This window comes from Centrocercus urophasianus, unplaced genomic scaffold, assembly GCF_019232065.1.
Source record: "Centrocercus urophasianus isolate 14NV4802_14NV808 unplaced genomic scaffold, USGS_Curo_1.0 seq_29, whole genome shotgun sequence".
NCBI classification, from domain to species: Eukaryota; Metazoa; Chordata; class Aves; order Galliformes; family Phasianidae; genus Centrocercus; species Centrocercus urophasianus.
The window spans coordinates 8,912,000-8,932,879 of NW_024884855.1; the positions used below are offsets into that span (position 1 = coordinate 8,912,000).

A 20,880-nucleotide genomic window follows, 5' to 3' on the forward strand; every position below is an offset into this window, starting at 1 on the left:
GCCCTCTTGGGTAACATATGGCTCTCCCTACACTCCAGGGCTGCATGCTGACAACACAGGCCGGGCTCACACAGCAAACCCTCGTGTCATCACAGCCTTTCCCTCGCTCAGCTCCACTGTCCATCAGTTAACAAGAGGCTGGAGATGGCTGCTCAAGGCACTTCTTGCTGTCTCCACATTCAGAGAGGCTCCAACAAAGATGACTAATGTAACAATATATTTCTAGCTAGTCCAGCAAGACACATATGGGTCACCTTCAGAGTGCCTTTCCTACTGTGCTGCTACAAGTAATAAATAAGCAAAATCTATATTTTCAATGCTGTCACACTTTCAATGCTGTCATGCATCAGAAATACCTGGAGAACTAAGAGTGAACCATGAACACACAAGAAGAAAAAAAAAAAAATAAAAAATCTAGCAGCCATCAATCACAAGAAATGCAATGAATAGCTGGCAAGAGCTCTACACCTACCCACCTACCAGGAAACAGGAGCAAGAAATCTCAGCCCCAAGTCAATCATGCAAAAACCAAGAAAAACCTATGGGTGCTAGGTGTAATATGAGAAACACAAGCATTACAACTGAGTTCACCTTTCTCTGGTTTAAAACAGATGAGGCATCACAAAGTTTACACTAACATTTATCACAGCATTGTTTTTGGTTCAGGATCCCCAGAGCACATCCCAAAGGAAACTTTGTTTGCTTAAAGATTCAAGGAGCAGTAAGTCAGAAGAAGCCACCAGCAGCAACTTGCACTGTCCACCTGCAGCATTCAGCCACTGCCTTGTTCCTCTGCTCACCAAGACAGAAAATCCTCAGAAGAAAGAAAGAGGGTAGAAGGTTCAGAAATGATTTGCAGTTCCAGTTTCACGTCAGTGCTACAGATTAAAGCCTGAAACAAAAATGAGGATATCAGCTAGCCTTTGTTTAGAGTTTAAAGCTTTGACGGCTTAAAATAAAGCTCAACAGATTGTCCAGCAACTCAAGCAAACCAATTCTGCTCTGCCTGCCTTCACACAATTAGCAGCCATTCTGGTTTTAGAGCTCTGAACATTTCAGGAGGCTTGTAGCAAATAAGATCACTGACTTCAGACAAATTTAAAGAGGTGCCACAATTACCCCCAGAAAAGCAACCTGGCTATCAGCAAACTTTTACTCCTAATATGGCTGCAGAAGGAAATACAAGTTTCTCCACGAGGAAGTAGCCTTCATTTTCTTTGCTCTTTTGTCTCTCCATCCGTATTAAAAAGAAATAGATAACTACTGTTCATTAGTCAGCCTCAATGATAGGGATCTCCATAACCTTTGTACCAGACTGCATGCGTTGATCCGAGAGCAAGAGAGACAAGTAAGGATTCTGTAAGTCCTGATGGTTCTGAAACCACAGCCCAAAAATATTATTCATTACCTCAGAGTTCATGGCACAAGACTAATCCCTAACCTTTGGCCAAGAAATCAACTATTTCTTTACACAAACATGGTGCAGGACACACAACAGGCATGAGCACCAGTAAGAGCAAGGACCTGTGTTACAGTCTTCTCCAAGGCCAGACATATAAATGCAGCACAACACTGCCAGTCTGGCTTTGCTGACAGAATCCACGTGTGCAAACCTAATGCCTGGGTATCTCCCACATACCACAGACTGCATCTTCACAGCAAGAGGAAAGAGAGCATTACCTTCAGCAGGTTTAAGGACCTTTTCACTCCTCAGACAGTTAAGAACTACAGAAGATTGTACAATTATGAGACCTGCTGAACAATGAAGACTGCAGTTGATTCTGACACTCCTTATGGGCCCTCAGGGAGAAGGCAGTCCCAGCAACACATGGCAAGAACATCCTTCCTGAGTGAACCATAGGTCACATGGGCAGCCAAAGTGAGTAGGCAGCTGAAAAAGAGCTTCTTGAATCCTGGATTCCTCTGTTAAATTCTCCATAGGATTTGTAATCCAGAAGTTTAGTGCATATGCTAGAAGTATTAAAGAAAAATTAATAAGGACATTTTAGCTTAAGAAATCAAAATACTGAGTTTGAGAAGGCTGCACAGCTTAGTAAGGTTTCTTACCCACCTCTCAGCATTTGCCTAAACAACACTTCCCTGTTCCTGGACAGGTACGTGGGGCAAAGCTGCAAGGGGAAAGCAAGCACACCTCACCTGGCACTCAGCGGGAAGTCCCAGCACCAGCTCACCCTCTGAACATGAGGTCATCTTAGCAAGAACGTAATGCAGCACCGTACACTGAACCACAATACTTGCTATTGAAAATATGACACAGCATTTATTTGATAAGAGAGATTTTTTTTTCCCCTCGAACATTTAAAAAAAAAAAAAATGAACCAAATTTCAGATTCCAGCATCTATGAATTAACTCTCAATGAATTATTAGAAGGACGCACAGGAAGTCAGAAGTGCACACACGTGAATGAGGAAGAGATCTATAGACAGTTCATCACCTACATTCAGAAGTGTTTCTTCAAATCTGGCAGCATCAATAGCCTGGAGAGCCCATGCAAACAGAGAATAATGGAAGAACAAGAGAAGCTCTAAAATGTAAGGAAAGAACCTGGAACACACCCACCATCAAGGAGAGCAGAGCAGACAACCCCGACAGCCCATTATTCTTGGATCTGCTGTCAGAAGAACAGAACAAACATTCTGACACTTCAGACAGGACCCTGTGCCTATCACAACTGCGCTCATGACCACCAGACCTCTCACGTCGAGCACCTTCTCAGAGCAGTGACAGCAAGAACCATTCAGAACCAGGCAGAGAGCTTTCCTCCGAGGTAAGTGGTCCAGCAGGACAGAACTGAACTGTAAATGCAGCAGCCCTTCAAGTGCTGAAGCCATTACTTACTAACTCCAAGACAACGATGCATCTACACATCCAAACGTGCTCTCATGGAGAGCTGAAACTGTTCAGCACTGCAAAACCGATTTTTCTCATCTGCAATTGTAAAGGAATAAGCAAAGCTTTTGAAGTGTGATGCTACAGACAAAAAGGGAAATGCTGATCCAAAAGGGCTGGCAGTAAGTCTTCTTAGCATCTTCTGTCTGGTCCATAACTCCTGCATGGGAAGTAGTGGTGTCGCATTTACCTAAGTAACGCTATGAGAGGTCCTTAAGCATGAAGTATTTTCTGCACCAAAATACTCAAGGTAAAGCTCGTGACCTCCAGAAGGTGATGGCAAAGCTTGTATTCATGTATCCATTCAGTGCATTATCTCACAAATAAAACAAGTCACTGGTCAAAGCCCCAAAGCCAAGATGACCAACCTCAATTTTCTGCCACTTTACATGAGTGCCGAGAGCTGGCTCCAGCTCCTAATCACCATTACCACAATTTCAACACCTGTTCTTCAGACTTCTTCCTCTAGCCCTTCTCCTATTCCACGCCTCAAACAACACAATGCTTCCCTCAGGCTTTACCAGCAGCAGCACGTTTGCACTACAGCAAATCTCTGCCTACAGCAGCACAACTGCTGCGCTCATTCGCCCCGGCCACAGCACAGAAAGCTACAGCTCAGCCCCTGGAAGGAGGCAGAACAACACTTTGGAAGCTGAAATCCCACTGCTGACAACGCTTTGGAAGCAAACATACCCCCAAATCCTTCACCAGAATTCCAGCATTAACAAAGGTATACTCATAATTACCTCTTCCTTCTGATTGGGAATTCAGATATAGGTACAGGAAATGGCTTTCCAACTACAAACAGCGCTTTGCAGCTTTTTTATTAAAAACTCTGGATGTGAAGAACGCTGAACGGAGGGCTGCAGCTCCTAAAAGGTTATTCTCAGGAAAGGTACGTATTCAAAACAAATAGCAAGCAGCAAGAAGTGTCAAAATGGTCTTCCAAAGCATAATGCAGTAAGCGGTGTAAGCGAAACAGGAGCAGCGGACACTTTCTGCCCCCTGCAGTTCCTACTGCTATCTGGATTTTTAAGACAGCCCTAGGAGGGATGGAACATTAGCAGCCCAGAAACCCAACAATTTAACATCTGGCTCCCAAGCACCAACAGCCAAAACGGCTGGGTTTGCTTGTTGTTTTACAGCTAGGTTCGTCTGAATAACAGTGAAATTAATCAATGCTTCCATTAATGATCAACTGCATATTGTGAACGTTTGCTGTGCCAAATGAAGGATGCAACTGTCCCTGGGTTTTGCAACAGAAAATGAGAATTACCTTCTACCAAACCTTTATTTGACCTCATTGCTTTGATTAGAGCTAAGAATGAGAATTCTCACCAAGAAATATTTGGTATCCTCGCCACATCAGGGCTGTGCTCCCTAACATACGCACACTGTGTGAATGTACACAGAGAAACAAATATGATCTTATGTAAAGGACAGTGGGTTATTTTCTAGTTATCACATCACATGCCCAAAACCAGAAAATGCTGCTATGAAGTTTGACGTGTAAAATATTTATGGGATAAACATGGAGAGCAAAGAAAAATTCCACAGGGGAAGGTTTCACATCCGTGTATAGGAGATAAGCACCATAGTTGTTCATATACTTCCTTCTACCTTTATGAACATAGGAACTTATCCCAAATCCAAGCACACAAAACACTTCCCTGTATGTGATGATTACTCCCACACATCTCAGGTTGGCCGAACTCAGAATCCAACTACTTTCAGACTGGAAAATCTGCTTAAAAACAAAAGGCATTTTTAGCATGTATCTGGGAAAGGGATGCTTTTGATGAGATGATTTTGCAACCATCCTGTTCTGCCTTATGACCCTGCCTGTCCAAAGGGGTGAAGCTGGGAACACAGATTGATTACAATGAGCATTTATTGCCAGCTGTTTTTTGAGCAATAAGAAGCGCATCACTAGTGACAGATTTCAGCAGAAACCAAACTAACAGCAGACCAGGGCTGTAAAGGATGCTCCTCATTCAAAATAATGAAAGCTAAAGTGTTCACCTTGCTGATGAATTTTGGGTTTCCTGCTCCCATATAACACAACCCTATTTCTCTGTGACACTTTTTTACCTCGCTCTTTCCTTTCTTCTGCAGCACTTGTACGCATTCCCCTCTATTTAAGCCCTAAGTATCCTGTCCCACAAAGCCATCTGTATGCTGACACACCAAAGGTTAAATAAAACCAAATTCTGACTAACATACCTCACGACACTGGCTTGCAGCCGGTTAGCTCTGCAGAACACAACTTCAGCTGTACGTTGCAGGGCTCTCAAACAAGGGACTAACTTTGAAACTTCTCTTCAGCGATTCCATTTCCCACCCCCCTTTAAGTAAAACACCGCAAGATGGGATTCCCCGGGCACACACAGCGGGCGGCTCAGCCCCGCAGCGCAACGCACACATCCAGCTCTTTGAGAGCTGCCCACAGCCCGGCAGGCCGTCCCAGACCGCAGTTCAGCCGCGCCGTCTCTTGCAGTCCCCTCCTCGGCCATTAACATCACCAGCCACAGAAATCTGCAAAGTCACTTGTTAGTACGAACTAGTTGGACGGCAACGGAGGGCAGCGGGAGGCTTCGGTTGGGCTCCTCGGCATTGCGTTCACACGGCCGGGCCGGGTTTGCCGCACACAGGTGGGACGGGCACGTCTGCCCTCATCGCGGCGGATTGCGGCGCTGCGCAGCGCGTGCCCCGAGCGCTCGCACCCCCGGCTCGCTCCTTATCCCCCCTCCGCGCCCTACGTCCTCTCAGTTCCTCCTCTCCCCCCCTCCCCCCCCAACCCTCCAAGAATCCCATTTTGCAACCGGATGACCACCGATCTTCAAAAAAAAAAAAGAAAAAGCAACCTATATTATATAGATGTATGTAAATAAACACCAGAAATGCCTCCCTCAACTCCCTCCCGCCTCTCTCAGCCATTGTGCCTCCTTCCCCCACTCCTCCCTGCGGCACAAAGCCCCGCCGCGGGCCGGGCCGTGCCCATCGCCCCGGGGCTCTCCCCCCCCCCCCCCCCCCCCCTGTCCCCTCCCCTCCCCGCAGCCTCCGCCGTGTTCCGGGAAAAGGGCTCCGCACCTCCGGGGGGCGGCGGCGCTGCGGAACGGCCCCGGGAGGGGGAAGGCGGCGCAGGGCAGGTGGCGGCGCGCGGCCCCAGCGCCGTGCCCGCACCGAGCCGTGCCCGCACCGCGCCGTGCCCGCACCGCGGGGCACCCACGGCCGCCTCCTCCTCCCACCCCCGCGACCGCGTGCCGGGAACCGCGGGCCCGAGGAGAGGAAAGGAGAGGAGAGGAAGGGAGTGCAGGGGGGTTGGATGGGGCCGCCCCCGGTACCTTGCGCTTCCTGGTCTCGGCCGAACCGCTCCACACGAAGCACTGGTAAATGGCCCTCAGGTTCTGCTTCCAGTTCTCCACCTTGAAGCCGGTCACATGGCAGCACCCGGCCGCCGGCGGACTCATGTCAGACCCCCCCACATCAATCCTCTCGCCGACGGGCCGGGCCGGCGGGCAGCTTGCCGGCCCCTTCCCCCCCTTGGCGGCGGCGGCCGCGCGGGCGCGGGCACGGCACGGGGCGGCCGCGCGCCCCCCCCAGGCACCCCACCCTCCCTCCCTGCCGCCGCCACCGCCCTCAGGGGCTGCGGCCCCTCCTCACGCCGCCTCCCGCCGCCGCCTCCGTTCCCGCGGGCTGCCGGGCGGGCGGCAGGCACATAGAGCCCCCGGCTCCGAACAAAGCGCGGCGGTGGAGGCGGCGGGCGGGCAGCGCTCCCCTCCCTCTCTCCCTGCCTCGCACACAAAGATGGGGCTCTCTCTGAGGCGGAGAAGGAGGAGGAGGCGGCGGCTGAGAGCGGCCGCTGCCGCCCCCGGAGTGGCCGCCGCTCCCTTCTACCTCATAGAAGCGGAAGGGAAGGATGGGGGGTGGGCCTGGAAGCGGCGGCGGCGGCCCCGGTGCGAACGGAGCGCGTGTGTGAGGAAGGGGCGAGTCTCCGCCCGCCGCCGCTCCCTCTCCCCAGCCGGCCGCCCGCTCGGCTCCTGTCTCTTTAAACCTCTCCCCCCCGCCTCCTTCGCCGTCTCCTTCCTCCTCCTCTTCTCTTCCCGCACTCCCCCCCTCCGCCCGCCGTGTGCGATGGTCCGAGCCGCTAACTCAACCCAGCCCGCCGGGCCCGGAGTGGGACAGACCAACGGGGAAGGGGCGGTAGGCGCACCCCCGCTCTGCCCCGCCGCCCGCGAGGAGGGAGCCGGAGAGGGAGGGAAGGAGTGCTGCGATTGGCTCGCTCGCCTGTCGCTCCTCCGCTGAAGTACCCGTCTTTGGTGTCTCATTGGTTTATTTTCTTTTCTTCCCCTCCCCCCCTTCTCCCTCCACCCTTCCTCCCTAGCATTTCCCCCTACCGGAAAGGGGCGGGAACGGCTCTGTAAATTGACAGGTCATCTGACCAACGGGAAGAAAGGGCGGCACGTTTGCGAAGAGTGCCTCGCAGCGACTGGCCGTCTCTGCCGTCACTCTCGCTCCAAGATGCGAGCGGATTGGCGGCGGCGGGCTGTGGGGCGGTCCCACCCAGCGACAGCCTGGGCTCTGGGTGCCGCGGTGCTGTCACATCCGCTGATCCCGGCCGCTTCGATCTTTTACCTCAGTGATTTCCTGAGGGGCGGCGGCAGCCGGGTCGCTGCCGGGGCAGAGCCGCCTCCCGCCTGATAGAAGCCCTGCGCCCGGGAGCCTCGGCACCAGCTGAGGGTTGTCCGGCCGCAGCGGCCTGCGCTCAGCTGAGGCGGTTCGGGGGGCAGCGCTGGGTGCAGCAGGCCGCGCCGCGCTGCGCTCCTATCGGGAGCTGCCGCTCTCTCCTGATGCGTCCACCGAGAAGCAACGAAAGCTCTCCACAAAGCACCCGGTCACTAGAACCGGTGTTGGTGCAACGTTTCCTATTAAAAAGCCCTAGGAGGAAATGAGAAAACCGTGAAAAACACTGGGATCCTTACACAGCTCTCGTGTGATACGCATGCTGTGGAGTTGTGTAAGAGCGGAGTGAGGCAAGAGGAGGAGATGGGAATGGAGCACTGTGAGGAGAGCAGCTCTGTCACACCGGGCTCTTACACAACCCTGCGAGGCAGTGCTGTGGGGAAGGCAGCGCTTTTTTGTGCGCTCCTATCGACACCCTCTTTCAGGAGCTGTAACCTCGAGGTGTGCCAGGCAGATTTGTATCGGGTCCTCCTCGCTATCCTGCTCTATTGCTTCAATGTGCAGAACTCGTGAGGAGAAGAAGCCATTGTGTCAAAAGAAATAGGCACAGAAACCCACCCCCTACCTAGTGAGAGCCACCCAAACATCCCTCAGCGCAGAGGGAAGATAATCTTACAGCAAGCTGTATCTAAATGAATGGGATGGGTAATTAACGTCTTAACAGCACACAGTATTTATTCTAATGAATCTGAGTATCTTCCAATTAAACAAAACCCCCAATATTACTACAGTCTAAACCCAAGTAGAGGGTTATTCTTATTCTGCAAGAACTTGCTGTTACTGATCTCGGGCTTTTCTCCATGGCTATATCAAAACAGGAGATAAAGATAAAAGAGAGAAATTCTGTCTGTGAAATTTAAGTCCATCTCTCCAAAGAAACAGGATATCAAAAAGACAATGGATGTGTTCAAAGCTTTGCAGATACCGAAGTTTTCGCTGAGATTTCTTTGCAGCTCTTTCTTGCAAAGTCATCATGTTTACTCTATGTAAGGTGCAGCAGCGTTTGTGTTATTCAGAAATAAAAATAATCACGTCTTTATAAAGCATAATTCTTTCATTTTAAGAAAGGAGAACACCTGCAATTTGTTCTACTCACAAATAAATACTTCCTTTGGAACATACCATTTTTTCTCTCTGGACAGATCAGAAACAATTACAGCAGTCAACCATTCCTGCTTCCTGAAGTTCCATGGCCCACCCCAAGGAGCTGCTGGGATTGGTGAAGCATTCTCAAAGATAACCCACAAGCACAAAATCCATCCTTAACCACAACTACTGTCACCTGAGGTTCTCCATCACATCCCAAAGGATGAATGTTGAAATTTTAAGATGGACTCCTAGGCACATTTCCACAGATAACAGACGATGCCTTTCAAACTTAAAGGTCCCCCCATAGTTTTTCTGGCATCTTGTTCTCCAGAAAGAGAGGGAGCTTTTTGAGCCAGAAATCTGATTTCAGGTTCACTCTGACAGCGAATCGCTTTGGTACCAAAGCAGAAATCCATTCTAAAATTACACAGAAAAAGAATGGCTCTTAATATTTTCTGAAGCCAATTCCTTACCAGGGGAGCCTGAACCAAGCTCCAGAAGGTATCAGTGTCATCAAGCCCTTTGCTTTCAATCTGGTGAAGACACCCGAATCTTTCCTGTGAAGAATTAAAATTTCATACTCTACAAATACCTCCTGATTGTGGCAGCCCATACAGTGAAGGTGGCACGGCAGCAAAGAACATCAGTTCCAAAATAGGAACAGAAAATACTTACATTTAGTCATGTAGTAATTTGCTAAATCAGGGCCTGCTTGCTACATACACACACGAGAGTTTATAAGTTTGCTGTAGTTTAATTTACTCTTGGGCACGGCTTGGGAATGTTTCTAGAATAAAACCTTTTGGTGCAGCAGATAGCTTGGGAAAGGATTTGCCTCTGGGGGCAGAAAACCATTTCAATCCCTCCTGCATCTCTTGGAGGAATTTTTAATTTTAAAGCACTGATGATTATGCTAACTAGTGCTTACCCCCAAATGACAATGGAATATAAATGTTGATAGTAGCTAAAACATACTGCAAACGTGCAGCTAAGTCTTTCTCCAGAGAGTCATCTGTGTTACAGGATAGCTCAGCTGGGAAGATGCAGTGTGCCTCCACATGGGGAAGAAAAGCGGCTGTATCCTCAATCCTTGTCATCCCAAGGTGGCACTTCCAGCATTAATCAATCACTGACCTCGCAGCAAAACAGATTTATATGGTCCCAGCTCCACCACCCTCTCTAAAACAAAGATTTTGTTTTCGGTCCAGTCCATTGCTAAAAGCATCCGCCAGATTAGAGGCTTCCCCCTGCCTACATCTGAGCAGAGGGGGTGGAGCAGCTGCTTCAATCCACAACATTCAGTGGCAGCCAGTCCAGCTGCACAGGTCTGGCCAGAAGGATGCTTGTCAGTCCATGGAGCACAAAGATAGGTGGATTTCAGTGGGCTTAGCTGACTTAACATTTCATAATCGACTCCTGAAAGTTTTCCCTTGGAATCACAGGCCCCTGTATTTCTAATTTAAACCTATAGACACTTGCTTGTCTTCGTGATCTTTTGCAGATCTCTCCAAAGCAGTGCATGGAATTCCAAGGATTCGTGCCCCTTAGGTAAAAAAAAAAAACAGTCCTAGAGAAACAGAATGCCTGCACTTATTTTTCTGAGGATCATTTCTTAGATTTCCCTTTGGCACCATCATGGGATGAAATCTTGGCCCCAGTTGAGTTCAACAGGAATTTTGCCACTGACTTACATGGAGCTAAAATGTCACCCCTGCTATTTGTCAAGTCAGCTACGTCCAGACAATCCTGTAACATCTGACTTCAACCAAACACACAGAAAAGTTCACTTCCTCAGTCTCTGAAGACAGCACAGCATTGTTGATCTCATTAAAAAACAAGACATTTATTCCTGGCAAGCTGCTTTTAACAAGGAGGGGTCCATCCAGTGCAACCACCAGAACCACGTCTCCATTCTGTACCATACAGCTATTGGCCATTCACTTGTAAAAGTCACTGTGCTGTAAAACCTTTGTTTATCATATCAGCCCTCATCTGTGGTTTCCCCACAGATACGGGGGTTTTCACCCCATTCATCTCCTGTTTTCCAAGCCACTGCAAGGTCCATTTCTAGGTTAGATAGCAGCATCTAAATCCCACTCAGCTTTTGTGATCAAAGGTAAGGCTGAAAGATAACTGACCACAGGAGGACAACTGATGTGAGCTACTTTCCCCCTCTAAAAACCCTGAGACGAGGGTTTTATTGCAAAATATTCAGGCCGGGTCAGCCACAAACGGGGTCCATCTTTGTTATGGCCATAAAAATAAAGCTATCACATTATTTGACCAGAAGATACTTTCAAAGTCTATTCAAACGGGGAAAACCATCAAATGATGTCTGAGAGAGAGGAAACGTACGAAGAGAGGCTCTAGAAAGGGACCTGCACACTGCTGCTCCCCACCCCAAGTACTGGGGAGCTACCATGCTGCACACCTGTGTGAGAGCAGCTTCCTTCCATCTTCTTCTTCCCCTGGGAAACAAAACCAAAATCAGTCTCCACTATCTGATGAGCCTTAATTCTCAGCACTTAAATAATTAGCTTCTCAAATGTACAAAAACAACTCTCATTTTCCGGATTAGTGAAGGAAGCTGGGTTCCACTGAGCAAAGCTATTATGGAGCTGCTAATGCATGGTTTCATCGCCTGCCACTACACACAGAGCAGTGTGGCTCCGGGGAGAGCAAGAACACAAGGAGAGCAGTGCTGCAGGGTTAAAGTGGAAGGCAGCAGGGGAAGCACTGGCAATAGAGGCAGTTGTGGTTTTATGGCAGGAGGAGGGCTGGCTTCGCTTGTGTGCCTGCCGAGTTTTATCTGGGTTTCAAACGATTACATAGAGCCCAAAAGAAGACCAAGCACAAGGAGATGATGTTTGCTTTAAACGCAGACCCATTAAAGGCAGTTTCCCAAAGCAGGGTAACAGAGATGGAACATGCTCAGAAGCTGAATCCTTTGGAAGCCATCTGGAACTTCTGCTCAGGTTCAGCAACTCCAGCAGCAGAGAATGGCAGAGCTTCAGTGCAGCCTTTCACAGCTGTAAGGCTACAGGGATACTGGCACACTCTTGCCCTCCATGCTCTTTTGACTTAGGAGTTCATGGGAAACTGACTGCAAAGAGTCAGTCTTTTTCCACGTCTCACCTGGAAACACGTAAACTCTTCAGAACAAAATCTTACTTTATACCTCAGCACAGGAGTGGTGATTTACTTTTTCTTAACAGAATGGAGAAGGGGCTGAAAAAAATATCAGAAAGAGCTGCTTTGCTTTGTTCTGGGAGATTTAAACACAGGCCCTATTAGATGAACAATTCAACGCTATTAGGGCTGTTCCTTCTCCCTTCTGCTTAACTCTTTTGCTGCCCCGCTCCAGACTTTAAGATCTGTTTCACACAGACATAACCAAAAGCCTACACCGAATCTCTGGTGTGGTACAGGGAAGGGAGAACAGAACAGAGATTGCATAGGAAATCAGGGCTTTTGAGCTTTAACTACAGCTATTTGACAAATGCAAAGTCATGCAACTTCTCACACACCAGGAGCTGGAAAAGCTTGAAACTGTTGATTTCATTGATTTCTTTACATTCTTCAGCATCAAAAATCCCTTCAGGACGTGTCAGTCATTCTCCCCTACTCATCAGTACACACAAATCAGTGGATCAAAGTACATGTAGTTCTGGATGTGGATTTGGGACTAAACACCTTCTGACAGCGAAGTTCTTCCAACTGTAGCGTCAATAAGCCTTAAACTTCTCACATCTGTCACATCTTTCCAACCAAAATGAAACTACTCAACGCTTTTGACCATCCATAAGAAAAGCCTGAAATTGCAATAGAAAGCCTGGGTTAAAGAAGAAAATCTGGTGAAGACACACAGATGGGAGATTAGTGAGGAAATCAATGAAGCCATGATGGTTTATGCAGCAAAGTTTGTGCCAAACTGCTGTTCAGAGCCAGGCAGCAGGGGCATAAGGCACCTGCAGACAGATGCTGCAGAACCTCAGCACCTTCCCCAAGAAAGAGTGGCTCTCTAAAGGTGATTGTTTGAACTTAATCATCTCTGAAAATGCAGAGATGCTGCTGCTGATGTCAGGGCTTGTTGGACCACTGACTTCTGAGGAGTTACAACCCCTGTAATTTAGCCAAAGCAATCAGGAAATAATTATGTACAGTGGAGAATTAAAAGATGGTAATTAAATTGTACAAATAAATAACTGGAGTGAATAAAAAAAAGTCTACCCAAAGCCTCCTTTTGAGCAGTATTTAATGTAAATGAATCACTTAGTGGACAATACAACAATCATCTGTTCAGCTTCTATTCATTATCAAAAACAATACGGAAGGATTGGCAGGGAGCAGCCATGTGCCAGAGGGAGCCCTTGAGGAAATACCACAGAATCTGGGCTGACTTTTGTCTGTTCTTCTATTGTTCCCTGACAATGCTTTGCTAATGAGTGTCCAACCACGTCATTTTGGTCACCACCTCCCCTCCTTATTTATTTATTTTGCCCAAACCAACTCAGTAGTAATACTGGCTTGTCCCAATGAGCTGAAATGCTTGTTCATGTTAGGGAGAGTTCCATCCTTAGGTGTGAGTTGTGCCGAGGCGGAGGAGCTGAGAATGCGTGGCCTCAGGCAGCCTGGAAAATCCCACAGTAAGCAGTCCACCAAAATCCTTTGATTTGGGCAAAAACCCATGAAGCTTTAAAGGAAAAAATCACGTACCTTTGAAATTTCAAATGCTTATTGGATTCAGCATTGGAGCTGTGTGCTCAATTCATCTTTCGTTGCTCGGTTTGAAATCATGCTAACTTCATTCTAGGAAATAAGCTGCTTTTCAATAGGGCGTACTTGAACCAATTGCACCCAACATTATCTTGGGCTAGTTATCTGCTAGAGCCTGTAAGCTAACAGGAATCCTCATTCAGGATCTGGAGAGGCAAAGTACCCTGCAGCACTGCTGGTTCAACTCGCCCACCACAGCAGAAGGAAACTCACTGAAGTTCTCCGAGATGAGAAAAAAGGGCAACAAAGATAAAGAGTGGGGCAGATAAGCAGGCTATGCTGCTGAGAAATAGGCATGTGGAACGGCACCCAGATCTGACTTCCCAAGGTTGTCTCTGAGGCCATGATGCACAGGGTTTGCTTTATTTTGTCTTAAATGAAATCTTAAGCTCTGCAGCAAATCTTCTGCAGCCAGCGTTGTGTTGGTTTGTTGGGTGTTTTTTGCCAAGTCCGGTGACGACAGTATGTGGGCTTCTAGTTAACACTACCTAAAATTTGAGATTTAAATGCACACTTCATAAATTCCTGTTACTAGCTCAGTTTTCTAAAGTGAAACAGACAGAGATGGCACCAAACTCCCTAAGGCTTACTCCTGCAAAGTCCCCAGCAAGCTGCCTGCGTCGCTCAGCCTGTAAGTGGGGAGCTTTACTCACTGCATGTATTCAGCACCCCACTGAATGGGGACTCAAGAGGACTGCAGCTGGCTCACCACGCGACCATTCGTGGTATTGCTGTCTCCAGCTTCCACCTGCCCTTCAGCTGGAGGTCAGTAAGGCCGAAGCAGAGGCTGTAAGATGAGTTGCATGACTTCTCTGTGGCCACCGCAGTCGGCTGCTCAGGATATTAACACAGCCAGCTAGCTGGTGGGCAAGATGGGAATGGCAGCACAAAGCCCAACCTGCCACTGCCAGCACTGGGCACAGACCAGTGGTGCTCAGCTCAAGGTGCACAACTCAGCACCTACAAGGCAGGGCTGCCATGCACAGTGTGGAAATGCACGGCTGCCAAGGGCTGCAGCAGGAATCCCACATGTCACCCTTTGAATAAACATTCCTACCCCTGGACAGAGTTGGGAAGTGAGAACCACTGCCCAGCTTCTGGTAACAACAGCTCATCTCACAAGACCACTGTTACCATTTGTATTAATTGATGCTTTTCACAGAAATCTCTATTAAAAAAAATTAACAATCTCAAGGATCTTTTTGGAAGGAAACAGCCTGCTTATATTAACATACAGTACATTAAAGGTATCATCCTAGGTATCATCCCTACTGGGATACACTGAGAAGAAACCAGACTAACTGACTTACTTTGTTTAATAAACTTCCCCTGAAATATATATATATATTTATAAAAAAAGCAACAGTATAATTCTGCTCCTCCTTGCTCTGGTAAAGAGGTTTTTTTTTCCTGTTGTTAGTCCCTCGTGTGGTTGCTTAAGTCAGGTCTCACTGTAATTACATACCTCACAGCAGTGCAGGGAGACTTAATTAAGAGAGTCACTGTAGGTTCGCTGTCAGATACGACCCAGTCCTGTCGGGAAGGCGCTGGGATGTGGCTGCAGCAGGTACGTTCCAGCAGACAGCTGAAGTTTGCAGCAGGTTTTGCCATCCTCCTGCAGAAAGCAGCCCAGACACACCCAGCAGCCTGCATGCAAAACCCCTCGACTCCACCATCAGGGAGCCCGTGGTTTTCAAAATCCCTCTGTGCTCACCAGGAGACGCTCTGCCACACCGCAGGATTTCAGATTCCCTCCCCCCCCAAGCTTCAAAAAGTGTGACTCACCAGTTTCAAACGGTGACATTTCATTCCCAACCTATTCTGGGAGCAGCTGGCTTTGTAACACATGGGGATGTGGGGAGAAGGGAGGGAAGAGCCAGATTGAAAGAAGCAAAAAGCACTCATTCTCTCCCCCGCACAGGTATGTTGCTTCTCCATTCCAAAACCACACAATTTGGGACGTGCTGGCAAATTTCACTGGTGGAAAACAACACTACAAGCACATTGCAGAGAAAAATATCTGTACAAGCAGTGATGCAATTCGCTGTCAGTCAGGAGGGACTCTTCACATCCCATAGAATGAGGAAACGCACTGCCCCACTCCTCATGAGCTGAGCCCTGCAGTCCTCGATTGCTCCTTCAAGCAGACTGCGATACAGACCCAGGCTTTAGTCATCAACAGTACCTTACTAACGATGAACAAATGTACGTGCAGTGGGGAAGATGACAACAGGGGAATGACAGAGAAATCACTGTCAGCTCCTGGTCCTCAGAGCAGTTTTGTGTCACACTCCTCTCACGCATAGCTTGTGTCCCTGCTGCAGGGACGTCACCACCGTAAGAACAACACGCAGCACGTGAGCACAGGGCTGCTGCAGGCTCTGGCCTCGCAGGCTTGCTGGCACACACACAGCACTGCTGTCACCGATGCAGTGCCAGAGGCAGGAGCTCAATCTCCGACCATAAATCCACCAACGGCTGCCTGGCGGCACAGCGGTGCTCCAACCCCATTCATTAACAGTTGTAAAATTCCACGGGGAGGGAGCCGGGCGTGATGCAACCCGATGGGAGCGGGCGCAGGTCTGCAGCGTGCGGCTCAGCCAGGCACCGGCACTGCAGGGAGCACTGAGCACAGCGACCCAAGGCAGCTGCAGGGGGGGGGGGGGCCGGGGGGGGAGCTCCAGCAGCACAGCGTGATGACACGCAGCACCGCGCGCCCCGCTGTGCCTCTCACTGCTCCTAACAGAGCCCTGTGCATGTCTGCGCAGGAAGTGTTTGATTACAATTCCATTCACCTCCTTTGCTGCCTTTTAGACCATGGAGGGCTGCGCGTGTGGCTCCCTGCAGCAGCGTGGGACCTGGCGTGGGCAGATTCACTCCTGTTCTTTACCTGTGGAAGCCTCGTGGTGCTCATTCAGGGAAGAGGAGCTGGCTGGCTGCGTGGTGCTGGCATGCAGCAGCAATGACCTTGGCTAGGTAACTATCTACTGAATACAAAATAGATATAAAAACAGCAATTCCTTCTTTAAAAAAACCCAAACAAACAAAAAACCAAAACCAACCAATGTGCTGCTAAGGTGAGGAAAGGCTGTGGTTTGTTAAATAAATGCATCTGTCAGAGCTGGATTTTTTTTTCTCCCCAGCTTCCCTAAATGCCCTTCACCAGCAGAGAGGGGGAGGGGACCTGCTCTTTGAAGCCTTTTCCTTATGGGAATAGAAAACACGGAAAGAATTCAATTCTCTGCCACAGCCCGGCAGCACCGATCCGTGCGTCAAGAGCCCAAGCCCAGCCACAGCTGGCTGGTGGGAGCTGGGAGCAGCACTGCCAGATGAGCCTCACCCAACATCCAGCATCGTTAAGTGTCCCCCGTAGTGTTACAGCACAGAAAGAGCAGAGGGAGGAATGGAGACAGGGAACAGAAATAGAGCAATTCTGTGCGGAGCGCTGCAGTTATTCGTATCTTTGATCAAAAGCACCATCTAGTGAGAAAAGGGAACACTGCAACTGACACTGCTCTGCTCGACGACAAATGGAATGTGACTTTGGCCTGCTTGAACACAAGCAGCACCGTGCACTCTGCTGTGCCCAAGTGAACAAGAGAGCGTTCAGAAATTACTGTGCTCTGCATAATTATTTCTCCAGTGGAAATGTGTCCTCTTCTTCCCCTCTCCTCCCACCTGAGAACTCAGCCTCCCTAAAGCCAGCAAGGCGTGTGGCACTACAGGAAGAGAAAGATTTCCATGTTGCAATTTGAGAACTAAAGCAAAGTGAAGGTGGGTGAGCAGCCCAAGGTCGTGCAGGAAGCCAGAGGCAGATCCGGGAATAGAGAGCAGCAGCCCTAGATGCAGAGCAATGCCTGAACAATAGCACAGCACTCGCCCTCTGCTGTCTTTAACTCTTTCCTACCTCACCGAAAAGCACAGCAAGGGCTGAGCAGGCACTCCTCTGCATGTGTGTTTGCTGCCTTGCAGGACCAGCTCTCAGACCTCACTGCTTGCACCACACCAAGACAAAGAAGGAAGGCGGCAGGGATTGACAGGATTGGGTATCCTGAGGTCAACAAGGCTGATACTTCTATACAGCAACCACAATTAGAACCTCTTCACGGGATCGGTACCTCAGCATTGCCATGTCTTCACTTCTGCATGTGACAAAACATCACGGTCTCCCTCAGAGGCATTCAGTTCAGTTCAAACGGTTGTGCTACATTTTATGATTCTCAGTGCACGAGGGGCGGATCTCAGTGCTCCCTCTTCCCCAGCATTTGAGTTGGCCGCAGAAGTCAGGAGTTTGCAGCACAACCACATAATGTATCTGCAGGCTCAGTAAGTACACTTTTTTCATAGCAAGCTTGGAAATGCTGCAGTGCAGTGCCTGGAAAAGGCAATAATTGTGAATAATTGGAACCAAATCACACAGAAATGAACTTTAAAAAAAAAAAAAAAAAAAAAAATTCAGGTGGTGCAAAAACCTGTAGGGCAGTGAGCTGAACTGGAGCAGAATTCTGCCAGAGAGGAGTGAGGGGCTACAGCCCAAAGCCTTCCCGAGAGCTCTCTGAAAGGAGCCCAGAGCCCAAAGGTTCCAAATCAGAACTGTAACCTGAGCAAAAAGCAAAGGGGCAAAAAAACACAACCACCTTCTTGGGTCCACTGCCCAGAAGGGACACAGACATCCTAGGCTGGTTTTTAGGTGCGACCAAAACTCAATCCATGCAAACAGGGAGGGAAAGAGGAGACTGCTCCCTTGCTTCAGAGGCTGTGACAAAAAAATCTTTCATTATGCCACAGCTCTTTGAACATTTACATTTTCCAACCAAAGGCACTGTGAAATTGGGAGCACTCAGTTCAAACTAGTTCATGGATGTTTTCCCCTGGAGGTTTTGTTCCCCTGTGAGGACTTCTGCACGGCTCTTTGCTGCTAGGGTAAGCATCCAGAGCTCTTCCCAAAAGAGAAGCTACACCCCGTGCCCCTTGAAAAATAGGTGACAAATAAGAGCCTGGAAGAACTAGAGCACAAAATTGTTGCCCTAGAGAATGGGGTTAAAAGGCTGAAGATTTGCACTCAGCGATGCCTGCAGCAAAGCAGATGTGACCGAACAAGTGCAAACAGCTCCTAGAGTTTGGAGATATTTTCCCTCAAAAAAAAAGAGCTCCCACACTTCAGGAGGGCAACAATAGAACAGCAGGATGTTTGCTAAGGAAGCGTTAAAATGCTAAAAGGATTCCAGCCCTCTGCAGTTCTAGGCTGACACAGCGAGAAAGAGAAGAAAAGAGGAGACAATGAGTGCTAATAAAAACAACAGGCGTCGTTTTAAAAGACTGCACCAACATTTAGCATTCAGGCGGCACGGTCTCTGGAACAAAAGCCCCAGGTTCAGGACAGACTCCTCTCTAATGTTCCTGAGAACAAAGGCACGTTGACACGAGTTACTCATCTCACCAATATGCAATTCGTGAATCAGCAGGTTTAAATCAAAGGTGAGCTCGTTGCTAATTACATAGATCAGGTTCATCTACTAAAACAGATCCCAATCAAAGCAACAAAATCAAGACTTACTCTAATGAATTTTCTTCTCTAATTGCAAATCTAGTCTGACTAACCCCCTGCTGCATGATTCTCCACTCAACCACTGCAGGGCAGTTGGTTTCAATCAACTTCCCTAGCACCTGCCAGTCTGGTGACACTGACTATTACCTGCTAAAAGAAATGAGCTGGCAGATACCGGGTAAGTTAGCACAGGAGCCTGGACGTCAGGCAATTGCTGTCCTGTAAGAAAGACAGTGCATCACTCTACAGTTCATCCACTTTGGGGAGAAGGATGGTTTGAAATTTTTTTGTTTGTTTGTTTTGTTTTTGTTTTTTTTTTTCCTCCAGCTCTGATTTTCAGGAGACTGAACAGACCACAGCTTCCAGTCAGGCTGCCGTGACATAAAGCAACTGCTTCTTGGCTTTGTTTTTCAGTTTAATTTGTATGAATAAAATTATTGACTCCTTCCTTTCATTCCACAGCAGCCCTAGAGATAGAAAACTCTCCACCATCAGACCCCTTGAAATGTGACTTTTTAGGAAGATCCCAAATTCTTCTTTTTCCACTGCTATTGATCCATTATTAACGGCAAACACACTGATTTGAACTCAGGCTCCAGCGTATTTCCCTTAATGCAGAGGAACAAAACAGTGTTATCCGATGTAAACCATCCTTCAAATTGCTGTCGTGAAACCCTACTGTTTATCTCAGGGAAAGACGCCCAGGATTACCTGCCTTTGTCTCTGGATTGCCTGTCAATGTAGCTTCTGCTCACACATCACCACAGGGAACAGAAAAAAGCACCGGTTTGAAGGCAGGCACCGTTCCCGTGGTGCAGGAGGTCCTCACAGTGTTCAGTCCCTCAGGCCTCTGGATCCCAAAGGCACGAGCAGCGTTGTGCTGTCCCCTGGCAGCACTCCATGGCCTGCTGACAGTGCCATCACTGAACGAGGACGCGTGAAGCTGTCATTCAGGTCCCACTTTGTCACCAAAACTGCCTGTGAGAATCCCTTCAAAGAGCCCGTGCAGGAGCTGCAGTTCTCTCTGCTGTCATGGGACGCTGCAGGAATTCAGCACCCACCATTCCTCGCTCACACACTGCATCACTTCTCCATTTTCAGTCTTCACACAGAGGGGTTAAAGAACAGAATTTAGATCCCCGTGTTATCAGCCAAGCACGTAGCAGCAGTGTGAGCTCACGAGGGACCACCTGCCCCGTTCAGGACATTCCCCTGACGCCCAGCTCAGCGTTCAGAACAGCCCCATCTCTCTGCCTTGAACCCAGGAGCAAACAGGCTCAATGGAGCCGTCCGTGGAGCCAGGTAGCGCTCACCTTCCCATTTTCACCCGTTTCCCCATCTCTGGCCTTCCCTGGCCCACGTGCGAGCAGTTTCGGCACATCCCAGTGACGGGAACAAGGACGGAACGGACGGAGCCCCGCGAGCAGCCCAGCGGGGCCGGAGGCGGAACGCTGCGCTGGGAGCGGCGCTGCTCGACCGGACCGCACACAGGGGGGGACCCATTGGTCGAGCACCGCCCCTCCCGCGTTACCACTTCCGGGTCGCCTCTCAGAGGCGCGATCGGCCATTGGGCAGCCTACCAGAAATCCCGCCCCTCCTGAGGGCCGTACCACGCGCGCAGTACCGCGGCACTTCCGGCTGTGGCCATGGTGACGGGGGCTGCCAGGTACGCGCCGTGCCCTCACTCTTTCCCCGGGGCTCCTCCTGTCCCTCCAGCGGCCGGTCAACTCAGCTCCACAGGGCGAGCCGCGGGGCGACTCGGAGAGGTGGAAGCGGGGCTGCGTGGAAGCGGGGCTGCGTGGAAGCGGGGCTG

At 49.2% G+C, this 20,880-nt stretch overlaps 2 protein-coding genes and 1 long non-coding RNA gene across 6 annotated transcripts in view; 1 reads left to right on the forward strand and 2 right to left on the reverse strand.

Moving 5' to 3' along the window:
- The window catches only part of USP22 (ubiquitin specific peptidase 22), an 87,407-nt gene extending 80,961 nt beyond the window's left edge, over nucleotides 1-6,446 (reverse strand). For both annotated transcript variants that reach the window (XM_042828146.1, XM_042828144.1), the window contains exon 1: nucleotides 6,256-6,446. In XM_042828146.1, the coding sequence (XP_042684080.1) occupies nucleotides 6,256-6,381 (126 nt within the window). In that variant the 5' untranslated portion in view covers nucleotides 6,382-6,446. The remainder of the gene's footprint in view (nucleotides 1-6,255) is intronic.
- A 1,928-nt stretch (nucleotides 6,447-8,374) lies between these two features.
- Nucleotides 8,375-16,087, reverse strand: LOC122165286. The gene is made up of 3 exons (XR_006170444.1): nucleotides 12,403-16,087; nucleotides 11,175-11,211; nucleotides 8,375-10,286 (listed from the first exon to the last, which is right to left on the reverse strand). It is a non-coding gene; the product is annotated as an uncharacterized LOC122165286 (long non-coding RNA).
- Nucleotides 16,088-20,679: 4,592 nt separating this feature from the next.
- Nucleotides 20,680-20,880, forward strand: part of DHRS7B (dehydrogenase/reductase 7B) — an 11,179-nt gene continuing 10,978 nt past the window's right edge. The window contains exon 1 of one of the 3 annotated variants that reach the window (XM_042828103.1): nucleotides 20,680-20,733. In XM_042828103.1, coding sequence (XP_042684037.1) covers nucleotides 20,714-20,733 — 20 coding nt within the window. In that variant the 5' untranslated portion in view covers nucleotides 20,680-20,713. Of the gene's footprint in view, nucleotides 20,734-20,813; nucleotides 20,834-20,880 lie in introns of those variants that run through there. The other 2 variants (XM_042828104.1, XM_042828105.1) reach the window with 2 other exon arrangements.